The sequence below is a fragment of the Delphinapterus leucas genome, chromosome 7 (assembly GCF_059928025.1).
Source record: "Delphinapterus leucas isolate spDelLeu-1000000601 "Yukka" chromosome 7, BTC_Dleu_Yukka2, whole genome shotgun sequence".
NCBI classification, from domain to species: Eukaryota; Metazoa; Chordata; class Mammalia; order Artiodactyla; family Monodontidae; genus Delphinapterus; species Delphinapterus leucas.
The window spans coordinates 26,858,651-26,871,942 of NC_143135.1; the positions used below are offsets into that span (position 1 = coordinate 26,858,651).

The following is a 13,292-nucleotide window of genomic DNA, read 5'->3' on the forward strand; positions in this document are numbered from 1 at the left end:
CCCCTTCTCCTCTTCTTCCTCCTTCTTTATTTATTTATTTTGGTGAAATTCACATAACATAAAATTAATCATTTAAAGTGAACAATCAGTGGCATTTAGTACATTTGCAGTGTTATGCAACCACCATTCCTATATAGTTCCAAAACATTTCCATCATTCCAAAATAAAACCCCTTATCTGTTTATTTCTCCCCATTCCCCACCCTCCCAGCCCCTGGCAACCATCAATTTGCATTCTGTTTATATGGATTTACCTATTCTGGGTAGTTCATATAAATGGAATTTTATAGTATATCTCCTTTTATGTCTGGCTTCTTTGACTTAGCATAATGTTTTGAGGATCATCCACATTGTAGTATGTATCAGTACTTCGTTCCTTTTATTGCTGAATAATATTCTATCATATGTTTATGCCACACTTTATGTTTCCATTTACCCATTGGTAGAGATTGAATTTCCATCTTTGGCTATTGTGAATAGTGCTGCTATGAACATACATGTACAAGTATTTATTTGACCACTGTTCTCAGTTCTTTCAGGCATATACGATCTCATTAACTTCTAGCTTATTTTTCTAATTCTAATTCCTATCAATTTAAGATTACAAAGTGACAAAGTATGTAACTAATTTCTGTAAAAAATTTTTCTCTTCTTGAAGGCTTAATCATATTTATAATCTTCTAGTTTTAATTTATTCTCCAAGTTTTGCTCATATTCCTGCCCACTGTGTATGTGTGTGTACGTGTATGTGAGTGTGTATGTGTGTGTATGTGTGTGTGGGGGAGAGAGAGAGAGAGAGAGGGAGAGAAAGCGTTTTTGTTTTTTTGAACATGTAACGTAGCCATTCTGGGACTTGAAGTTTGTATACAACCACTGGTTCATGTTTCATATCAATACTAGCAGATTTATATAAAGTACCATTTCTAGGTTAAAGAGGCCATGCTTCTTTCAAGGTAAATACTAATAGTGAAGGGTTGTTTGGAAATTTGGGCAAACAAATAAATGCAGCCATTTTAAGTTCTCTGCAAATAAAATTTTATTTCTCTTATTAGGACAAATAAAGAGCAGATGACGGAGGAATCATTGTATTTTTGTAATTTATGTGAAAAGAAAATGTAATCTAAAATAAATTGAATGCACAAATAAAGTGAATAACCAAGGTGCAAATTATTTATTTATGAAATGAAACCTCTTGAAAAGGGAGAAATGGTGACAGCAACTTAGTATGTAATATACTACACTTCTGTTCTTACCCTTACATTTTCAAACTCATACATAGTAATTTATTTGCACTCCCATTAATATTAGTGGGAGTTTTGAAACTTATATTCAGGCACGCATCTTTGAAAATGTATGGGTCAAAGAAAATTGTTAATGAAAAGCTGGTTTTCATTTTTAGTGAAATAGTTTCAACCTGTTACCAAAGATATCCTAGAAGCCACCTTCATTCTAGTGACAGGAGAAGAATTATGTATAAGGTTACTATTTGGAGGTCATCACCTTTAAAGCAACTTGGATAATAATCATATTAAAGATTAAAAAAAGTGTTTTCCAAACACCAAAGAACACAAAAGTTCAGGCCCCATGTTGTTTTGTACTAAGCAAAGGACCTTGGACCCTTTCAGTGGACCCTTTCAGCCCAGTGCACCTGATCAGTGATAGAGGCATGCTAAGGTGAATTTTAATTAGGACTAAATTGTGGTATTACTCTTTCATACCCTGAACATCTGTTCCCTTCAGAAATGATGATTTATGCAGGCTATCAGAGCAGACAGCTTGCTACAGCTTATGTCACGGTTAGTGGGAAGCTGGTGGTAGCATTTCAGGAAACCAGCATCTAAATGGAGACTGGCCAGTGTATATGATATAGGTAATAAGGGGAGGGGAAGCATGATGTGTCCATTTTTAATTTTGAAGCCAAATATTGACCTGACTTAAAAAAAAAATTCTCTTCTAGACCATCTGTTGTTAATGAAGAAAGTAACTTGGACAATGAATGGGCTGATGCTTCCTACTGATGTCAAAATATGGAAAACCAAGCCTGTTCTTTCTATTAGAATGAAGAAACTTACTGAGAAGACCTCAGTCCGAATTCTTTTCTTTAAGAATGGCACGGGGCAGGATGGGCATGAGATTACAGTGGGAAAGGAAACAATGAAAAAGGTAATTTTGTATTAAATATTGAAGTATAAATTAAATTTCAAAGTTTTTGTGACTCTTGAAATGTGTTTTTTCCTTTTATATATCGTGTCAACTAATAAACTGAAATATTAAGAAGGCATTATATAGAATGTAAAAATTCAGCTGTTTAGGTATATGCTTATTGCACTAACAACATAACTTACTTTAATAAAGGAACAGTATTTCAGGAAATAATTTGGCTAACATAGTTGGCCATTTCCCTAGTTAAAAGTTATGTTTACACTTGAGGAAACATTCTAGTTGGTTATAATATTTTACAAGATATTTAGATTGAAGCCAATTTAACTATCTTCAAATCTCAAAACGGCTCCTTTTCATTTACAATACTAGTAGTAAAACCTAGAAGCACCCTTGTTTTTTGAAAAAATAAATTAAGTCTGAAATAACTAGAATTCAGTTTAAAAATATCCATATGCATTTTAAAAAGTAAATCTGGATGGGCCTAAGAAAATCATGTAACAATCCAGCAAACTTGAAAAAAAAATTTTTTAAATATTACTTGTCATATAAATGCGTGTTTTTTAGAAGGTGCTTGTACTTCCCAGATCTTTGATATTTAAAAATATAGAGGAACTAATGGAATTTGGGGGGGAGGGAAAACCTTTTATTTCAGATAAAGATTTTTCACTGCATCTTAAAGTAGCTTGTTAATAATAATAAAAGCAACTAAAAATTATTAAATATGTATTAGAGAGACAGTGAAACATAACCAAACTCTCTAGGTTTTAATCCTAGCTTTGTCATTCACTAGCTGTAAGACCTTGGATAACTTACATTGTCTGAGTCTCAATTTCTTTATCTGAAAACTGGTGATAATAATATGCCTACCTGATAGAACTGATGTAAGTATTCAATGTGATATTACATGTGGAATGCAATGCCTGGCACCCAGAAAGTTCCCATTACATTCTTATCTTGGTTTTCTTATCTTTAGGATTCATAAATATACATCTAATAGTTAGAAATTATTTTTCTTATTAATGGGAAACACTTATTATGAAATGAAGATAGGTATAAATTATTTTGTTATACCAGACTATTTTCAAAATGAATATTGTTTGAAACAGATGAATAGTTGACTAGATATTGGAAATTGTTATTTTCGAAATATCTATTTCTTCATCTACTGATTTTTGTAGTTGTTTTATAACTACATCTGGGTAAGAGCATTTACTGAGGAGCTAGGAAACTGGGTTTTATTTCCTTCTTATCTGCAGATTTGAATTATGAGTAAAACAAGGGATATTACACACCAGAGCAAATTGCTAAGGCAAGTTGTAACATCTTCCCTGGGGATTTTGAAAAATAGAGAAGGTGGGCATAGCGCTTGGATTGTTAAAATGCAGTCATTCTTGGAGATGGAAGCTAGATTAGATAACCTCTTGAGTTCACTTCAGTTCAATCTCTGTAATTCTATGCCTCAGTGATAAAATTGGGGTAATAGTCACTCTTACAGATTACATGCTCTTAGAAGAAAGGTTGAGTGTAAATAAAAATGTCACTGCTATTCTGCTTTTTGACGCGAAAGAGCAATTCATTTAAAACTGGATGATCAAGGAATTCTTTCGCTTATTTTTTCTCCTTATAATTTGTAGAATTTAAAGAACTTTCACAATTTTTATGAAACTCCGGACAAGATTCAGTAATAAATGTATTTGTAAATATTTGTCTCAATAGTGCTTTTAAGAATGAGCTAAAGGAGAGGAGGCAATGGAATACTGGTCTTGGATGTCGATAGAACTTTTTGGAGGGAATAAAAATAAGGCTAGCTAATTATTTTGTAAATAAAATTTAAATTTTGAAAGCTTTGTTGATAATCACAGGATAATGCCCTATTTATTGATTAAACACCAAATCAGTAGTAGGACTAAAAAGGTGGCATAGTCATTGGAAAAACACGTTATTTTCTCTTTTATGATAGATTATTAGGACTGCTGGGGACTCATAGCTATTTTTAGATTATTGCTAAGTAATATAAAACTGAAGTGCAAAGTAAAGGACTCTAATATTGTGACGGTTATTGCAGTGAAATAAGAAGGGAATTATAGAAGAGAGCTGATAAAATAAGGTAGTTGAAGCGTAAAAGTGCTCTCTGAGCTCAGAATGGAGCCACGGGGAAATAACTGTATTTCAATAATAGGTACAAAATCAAAGGCATATCAGTTTATTTATTTTAGGAGGTTAAGTTATTAAGAAGTTTGAAATGAGCGTCAAAGTGATATAATTCTTCTCTAAACTCTAGAGTACCAAAACTATGGCCCATCCCTTTGAAACTGGAATCAGATGGTTTTAGAATTACTTGTTATGGTTTTAGTAACAGCAGTAACACAGCACCTGCTACTATGGGGTATAGGCTAAACATTATCCATGTGTTGAAAAAGATATTAGGAAAAATTTGTGGGCACAAGGTGCAAAGTAAATGGAAGACGGAAACTTCTCCAGATACATAACTTTTTAAGGTTGGTGTTAGTGGTAGATAAGTTTCTTTTCCCTCAGTTATCTCTTAGAATCATTGTCAGAGAAGTGCTATTAAGCTGTGTGGATTACTGTATTATCCAGGACAACATCTCCTTTATGAGACATCTTTATTTTTTTCTCAGCAGTTAATAATTGTATCTTATTTATTTGCTTTTTGCTTGGTTTTCTGTGTACTATTACTAATGGCATGAGATTACAATGGTGAAGAAAACAATGAAAGAGATATTGAAATAAATGAAAGAGTGGAAAAAACTCTCACTCCGGTTTGAACTGATTGTTCCCTGTGACTATCCTGGTATATCCCTTCACCACCAACTTTAAGGTTATCTTTCCCTATCTGCTCTCTTGGATGCCTTTCTCCTTGTGTTCCCCTATCTTCATTTACTCTATTGTGCACACACACTAGTGACTTTCTGAGAAAACCTGCATCTGAATCATCTGGGCTATGTGTTAAAAATTCAGACTTCTAGGCCCTACTCCAAGCCTACTGAATTAAGAATCTCTTGAGCATGGGGCCTGAGAATATGATTTTCAGAAAATGTCTCCAGATGTTTCCTAATCCCACTAAAGTTTGAGAACTCTTGTTCTGGTGTTCTAAAATCTCAAACTTACTAATTAATGGAAATTTTCATAGACTCCTTGTTTGTTCTATACTTCTCATGTAGTGTAAGAGAAAGATAATAAGTTGTGTGACAGAGAAAACAGTTTATGGGAAATTATAACACTGGTTGCTAGATGAGAACTAGTGCAAGGAGTTCAGAAATCAGGAAGAGGAATATGTCTACAGGTTAGCAAGATGGGAGTAGTGTATGTGTAGTAAGTCTGACTTAGAAAAAAATAAATATTCTCTTAATGTTTGTATGTGAACGTATTTCACTGCAATGACTTTTCCCTGTTATTACTGAAAAACCACAAAAAATGTATTGAGTTACTCACATATGACTGTCAAGATATAAATAAATAATAGGCTTTATCAGATGCCTTTAAACCAGAGGAAGATTTAGACATTTATGATATTCACCATTTGTTAATTTGAGAAACAGCTCAATAAGCCTAAACAGTAACAGCAAAAAACTTTAAGAAAATATTCAAGTTTAAGAAAGGCCCAACTCAAATGTAAATTGGTACAACCACTATGGAAAACAGTATGGAGGTTCCTTTAAAAACTAAAAATAGAGCTACTGTATGATCCAGCAATCCCACTCCTGGGCATATATCCAGAAAAGACGAAAACTCTTAATTTGAAAAAATACATGCACCCTAGTGTTCATATCAACACTATTTACAATAGCCAAGACATGGAAACAACACAAGTGCCCATCAACAGACGACTGGTTTAAGAAGACGTGGTATATTTATACAATGGAATAGTACTCAGCCATAAAAAGAATGAAATATTGCCATTTGCAACAGCATGGATGGACCTTGAGAATATTATACTAAGTGAAGTAAGTCAGACAGAGAAAGACAAATGTTGTATGATATCACTTATATGTGGGATCTAAAAAATAATACAAATGAATCTGTATACAAAACAGAAACAGATTCACAGACATAGAAAACAAACTCTGGTTACTAAAGTGGAAAGGGAGGTTGGGAGGGATAAATTAGGAGTAGGGGATTAACAGATACAAATTACTATACATAAAATAGATAGGCAACAAGGATTTACTGTATAGCACAGGGAACTATATTTAATATCTTGTAATGACCTATAATGGAAAATAATACGAAAAAATATGTATAACTGAATCATTTTGCTATATGTTGCTATGTGTGTTGTGAAACTAACACATTATTGTAAATCAGCTATACTTCAATTAAAAGAAAAAAAAAAAGAAAGGCCCAATTCAGATGAAAAAAAAAAATGCAGCATGAATAGCATGACTGTGGAATGTTCACACACAAATCAGTAACTATAACACCAGAGGTTTTCCCAGTAGTGTGAGTGAAAATTTAGAGAACATTTAAAGAGATTCAAAAGGTAGCACCTGGAGTAACAAAATTTGATTAAGGATGCTCAACATGGATTCTGACAGGGGAGGTCATGCATAATTATTTATGTTGGAAGTTCTTTAAAGAGCTTTTTATGATATATGAGCAAAAGCCTATTGATACTATTATTGTTTTAAAAATTAGTCTAATGTTCATACCAGGGTTTAATATCAGATAAAAAAATATGAAAGCAGATTTTTAAAAAATATAAAACTTGATAATGTAGTTTATTTTCAAGAGGCTATGGATAGCCAATTGTCTTCTATTTATTTAGGGTTATAAAGTTGGATTATTTCAGAATATTATAAGTAACTACTTGGTGGTCAGAAATTTTTTTTGAACAAAATCATAAGAGGAAAAGGATGCAGATTTCCTTGGCTGAAATAAAAACAAGTGAGAATATTCAGTCTAAAGATTTATTTACTTTACAGATGGTAGTTAAGAACAGTTCTTAACATTATGCTTTAACTCCCCTAATCAGTTAAGACATAAGCACGATATTAAATCCGAAAAGGTAAAATTTATTTTTGTTCATTTATTAAAACTGCCTTATGGTTTTTTATCTTTACATTTTACATTTTAATACATTTTAATTACTAAGAACATATAACAATAATGGTTAAACTGAAAGGTTTATTAAATTAGTTTTCATACATACCATTAAAGTATCTTTATTGAACATTAATTTCTGGACATTATAGTCACAGAATTTTATGAAGTAGTCTAATCAAGCAACTCAGAACACTGTAACTTAGAGAAGTTAACTGCCATATCCAAAATGGAGCAACTGGAATAGCTAGGACTAGAACCCATTTTCTGACTTGAAGAATAATATATTTTTATATGTGAAACTGCCACAAATATACTTTTTCTCACATTTTAATTCCTATGTGTCCTCACCTAAAAAGGAATTAACATGACCATTAAAAAAAATATGAGGATTCTGTTTACGGTTATAATAGAAAAGCTAGTGTCATACTAGCTATCCCATTTTAAACAACTGAAAACTGCACAAAATATATGAGACAGCTATTTTTAAACCTTAGGCAATGGGAAGCACCAGACTGTCATGCCTGAGAGAAGAGGAAATGTTGAAGTGAGTCTTAACCATTTACCTCATCTTTATACGTGGAGGCAATTTTTGGACTGTGGTGCAGGGAGAGAGAATCCAAGAAAAGCACAGTGATCTCCACAAGCTGAAGAGGAAGACATCAAAGTTTTGGGAGGCTGAAATGGCTGGAATTTATCATGAAATGCCATAAATGAGGGAGATATTTACAGAATAATTCCCAAATTTTGCCTAGGGCTCCCCCTGTACCTTTGGCTAAATACTAAGTCGCTGATGCACACGGTGAACTCCACACGGCCTGGAACAGACAAGTACCAGAGAAAGAGCAACTGATGGAGATGTAAAAAGGAAACAACTATGGGAGAATGCACAGGCCAGGGAGACATTTCTGTTTTGACCAGTTGGAGGGGAGGAATTTTATTGAACATGTAGGGGATTCGTGAAGAGACCAGAAAAGGTAATCATGGATCCAAGAAGCTCAATGAAAGCTCAGGAAATGCAAAAGAATTAGAATGCCAAATTTGGAAGTCTTGCACTATCTGATTTCAACATTTATTATAAAGCTAAAATAATCAAGGCAGAATGGTATTGCCATAAGGATACATATAAAGTGGAATGAAAGCAAGTAGAAAGTTCAGAAATAGACTCACACCTATACTGACACATTAATCTTGAAAATTCAATGAGGAAAAAACAGTCTTTTTTGATAAGTATTTTTGAAATTAGGTATCTGCATGATAAGAAATTACCCCAGTACCTACCTCATCACAAAACTTAATTTAAAATTAACCATTGATCTATTCATTAGAAAAATAAAACTGTAATAATTCTCAGAGGAGACATTGTTTACAACCTGAGGTAGGCAAAGATTTCTTAGATAGGGCTAAAAAGTATGAACTAGAATGAAAGAAAACAAAAAATATTAAATCCACTTTATCCAAAATTTTAAATCTTCTGCCCTTTAAAAGACAGCATTAATAAAATGAAAAATCTGGCCACAGAACTGGGAGAAAATGTTCAGAAAACACACATCTGACAAACAATTTGCATTCAGAACATATAAAGATCTCTGACAACTCAATAGTGTGAGAACAAACAGCTCAATAAAAAGGTCAAAAGATTTGAACACTACTAATAAAGACCAAGAAATAAACCACAGTGCACAAAAAGATGCTCACATTACATATCATCAGAGAAATGCAAATTAAATCCATGAGTTACCACTACACGCATATTAGAAAGGCTAAGATTAAAAAGACTGACAATACTAAGAGTTGACGAAAATCTGGAGTAACTGGAAATCTCACAGTTGGCTGATGAGAATTCAGCCACTTTAAGCTACTTAATAAGTACAAAAAGTAAGTAATAGGCAAATTTAACCCAATCTCCTGGCATCTTCAGATTAAAATAATGGTCATGATCTTTATTATAAGTCATTATGAAATGTTAATCTTAACAGATAGTCATACCAAGTATATTTTATGTCTTAATTCGTTGAAAATTTGTAATGTATTTGACAGACTTTCAATTAGCAAAGAAAAAGTATAAAACAGATTCCCTTTCTCAAAATATTTATGATAAATTGTAGTTCTCTTCTACTGAACAAGTACAATTAATTTCCAAAAGAAAAATATTTTTAGTAATCCAGTGAATTACTTTCATAATTATCCATTCATTTTCACAGTATTTGGTATGCTAAATTTCTTTTAAAATTCTTCTTTGGGTTCTTATTTAAATAGTTTGCTTCTAGATGGCAGACAGCAGAAGCGAGAGGAACTACAATCCTGCAGCCTGTGGAACAAAAACCACATTCACAGAAACATAGACAAGATAAAAAGGCAGAGGGCTATGTACCAGATGATGGAACAACATAAAACCCCAGAAAAACAACTAAATGAAGTGGAGATAGGCAACCTTCCAGAAAAAGAATCCAGAATAATAATAGTGAAGATGATCCAGGACGTCAGAAAAAGAATGGATGCAAAGATTGAGAAGATGCAGGAAATGTTTAACAAAGGCCTAGAAGAATTAAAGAACAAACAAACAGAGATGAACAATACAGTAACTGAAACGAACACTACACTAGAAGGAATCAGTAGCAGAATAACTGAGGCAGGAGAACGGATAAGTGACCTGGAAGACAGAATGGTGGAATTCACGGCTGCAGAACAGAATAAAGAAAAAAGAATGAAAAGAAATGAAGACAGCCTAAGAGACCTCTGGGACAACATTAAATGCAACAACATTCACATTATAGGCATCCCAGAAGGAGAAGAGAAAGAGAAAGGACCAGAGAAAATATTTGAAGAGATTAAAGTTGAAAACTTCCCTAACATGGGAAAGGAAATAGCCACCATAGTCCAGGAAGCACAGAGAGTCCCATACAGGATAAACCCAAAGAGAACCACACCGAGACACATAGTAATCAAATTGGCAAAAGTTAAAGACAAAGAAAAATTATTGAAAGCATCAAGGGAAAAATGACAAATAATATACAAGGGAACTCCCATAAGGTTAACAGCTGATTTCTCAGCAGAAACTCTACAAGCCAGAAGGGAGTGGCATGATATACTTAAAGTGATGAAAGGGAAGAACCTACAACCAAGATTACTCTACCCCACAAGGATCTCATTCAGATTCGATGGAGAAATCAAAAGCTTTACAGACAAGCAAAAGCTAAGAGAATTCAGCACCACCAAACCAGCTCTACAACAAATGCTAAAGGAACTTCTCTAAGTGGGACACACAAGAGAATAAAAGGACATACAAAAACAAACCCAAAACAATTAAGAAAATGGTCATGGGAACATACATTTTGATAATTAGCTTAAACATGAATAGATTAAATGCTCCAACCAAAAGACAAAGGCTTGTTGAATGGATACAAAAACAAGACCCATCTATATGCTGTCTACAAGAGACCCACTTCAGAACTAGGGACACACACAGACTGAAAAGATATTCCATGCAAATGGAAATCAAAAGAAAGTTGGAGTAGCAATACTCATATCAGATAAAATAGACTTTAAAATAAAGAATGTTACAAGAGACAAGGAAGGACACTACATAATGATCAAGGGATCAATCCAAGAAGAAGATATAACAATTATAAATATATATGCACCCAACATAGGAGCACCTCAATACATAAGACAACTGCTGACAGCTATAAAAGAGGAAATCGACAGTAACACAATAATAGTGGGGAATTTTAACACCTCACTTACACCAATGGACAGATCATCCAAAATGAAAACTAATAAGGAAAGAGAAGCTTTAAGTGACACAATAGACCAGATAGATTTAATTGATATTTATAGGACATTCCATCCAAAAACAGCAGATAACACTTTCTTCTCAAGTGCACATGGAACATTCTCCAGGATAGATCACATCTTGGGTCACAAATCAAGCCTCAGTAAATTTAAGAAAATTGATATCATATCAAGCATCTTTTCTGACCACAACGCTATGAGATTAGAAATGAATTACACGGAAAAAAACTTAAAAAGCACAAACACATGGAGGCTAAACCGTACGTTACTAAATAACCAAGAGATCACTGAAGAAATCAAAGAGGAAATCAAAAAATACCTAGACACAAATGACAATGAAAACACGATGATCCAAAACCTATGGGATCCAGCAAAAGCAGTTCTAAGAGGGAAGTTTATAGCTACACTAGCTTACCTCAAGAAACAAGAAAAATCTCAAATAAACAATCTAACCTTACACCTAAAGGAACTAGAGAAAGAAGAACAAACAAAACCCAAAGTTAGCAGAAGGAAAGAAATCATAAAGATCAGAGCAGAAATAAATGAAATAGAAACAAAACAATAACAAAGATCAATAAAACTAAAATCTGGTTCTTTGAGAAGATAAACAAAACTGATAAACTTTTAGCCAGACTCATCAAGAAAAAGAGGGAGAGGACTCAAATCAATAAAATTAGAAATGAAAAAGGAGAAGTTACAACAGACATCACAGAAATAGAAAGCATCCTAGGAGACTACTACAAGCAATGCTATGCCAATAAAATGGGCAACCTGGAAGAAATGGACAAATTCTTAGAAAGGTATACCCTTCCAAGACTGAAGCAGGAAGAAATAGAAAATATGAGCAGACCAATCACAAGTAATGAAATTGAAACGGTGATTAAAAATCTTCCAACAAACAAAAGTCCAGGACCACATGGCTTCACAGGTGAATTCTATAAAACATTTACAGAAGAGCTAACACTCATCCTTCTCAAACTCTTCCAAAAAATTGCAGAGGAAGGAAACTCCCAGTCATTCTACGAGGCCACCATCACCCTGATACCTAAACCAGACAAAGATACTGCAAAAAAAGAAAATTACAGACCAATATCACTGATGAATATAGATGCAAAAATCCTCAACAGAATACTAGCAAACAGAATCCAACAACACATTAAAAGGATCATACACCATGATCAAGTGGGATTTATCCCAGGGATGCAAGGTTCCTTCAATATACACAAATCAAACAATGTGATACACCATACTAACAAATTGAAGAATAAAAACCATATGATCATCTCAATAGATGCAGAAAAAGCTTTTGACAAAATTCAACACCCATTGATAAAAACTCTCCAGAAAGTGGGCATAGAGGGAACCTACCTCAAAATAATAAAGGCCATATATGACAAACCCACAGCAAACATCATTCTCGATGGTGAAAAACTGAAAGCATTTCCTCTAAGATCAGGAGCAAGACAAGGATGTCCACTCTCGCCACTATTATTCAACATAGTTTTGGAAGTTCTAGCCATGGCAATCAGAGAAGAAAAAGAAATAAAAGGAATACAAAGTGGAAAAGAAGAAGTAAAACTGTCACTGTTTGCAGATGATATGATACTATACATAGAGAATCCTAAAGATGCCAGCAGGAAACTACTAGAGCTAATCAATGAATTTTGTAAAGTTGCAGGATACAAAATTAATGCACAGAAATCTCTTGCATTCCTATATACTAATGATGAAAAATCTGAAAGTGAAATTAAGGAAACACTCCCATTTAACATTGCAACAAAAAGAATAAATTACCTAGGAATAAACCTACCTAGGGAGAGAAAAGACCTGTATGCAGGAAACTGTAAGATACTAATGAAAGAAATTAAAGATGATACCAACAGATGGAGAGATATACCGTATTCTTGGATTGGAAGAATCAATATTGTGAAAATGACTATACTACCCAAAGCAATCTACAGATTCAATGCAATCCCTGTCAAATTACCAATGGCATTTTTTACGGAACTAGAACAAATCATCTTAAAATTTGTATAGAGACACAAAAGACCCCGAGTAGCCAAAGCATTCTTTGGCTAAAACATAGGAAGAACATTCTTTGAGAGAAATCACAGCAAGATCTATTTTGATCCACCTCCTAGAGTAATGGAAATAAAAATAAACAAATGGACCTAATAAAACTTAAAAGCTTTTGCACAGCAAAGGAAACCATAAACAGGACGAAAGACAACCCTCAGATTGGTAGAAAATATTTGCAAGTGAATCAACGGACAA

At 33.5% G+C, this 13,292-nt stretch overlaps 1 protein-coding gene across 1 annotated transcript in view; it reads left to right on the plus strand.

Annotated features, from left to right (window-relative positions):
• LOC149748708 (doublecortin domain-containing protein 1-like) overlaps window positions 1-13,292 on the plus strand; it is a 66,344-nt gene that overhangs the window by 35,523 nt on the left and 17,529 nt on the right. Inside the window, exon 5 of the mRNA XM_089915015.1 lies at window positions 1,957-2,162. Coding sequence (XP_089771141.1) covers window positions 1,957-2,162 — 206 coding nt within the window. The remainder of the gene's footprint in view (window positions 1-1,956; window positions 2,163-13,292) is intronic.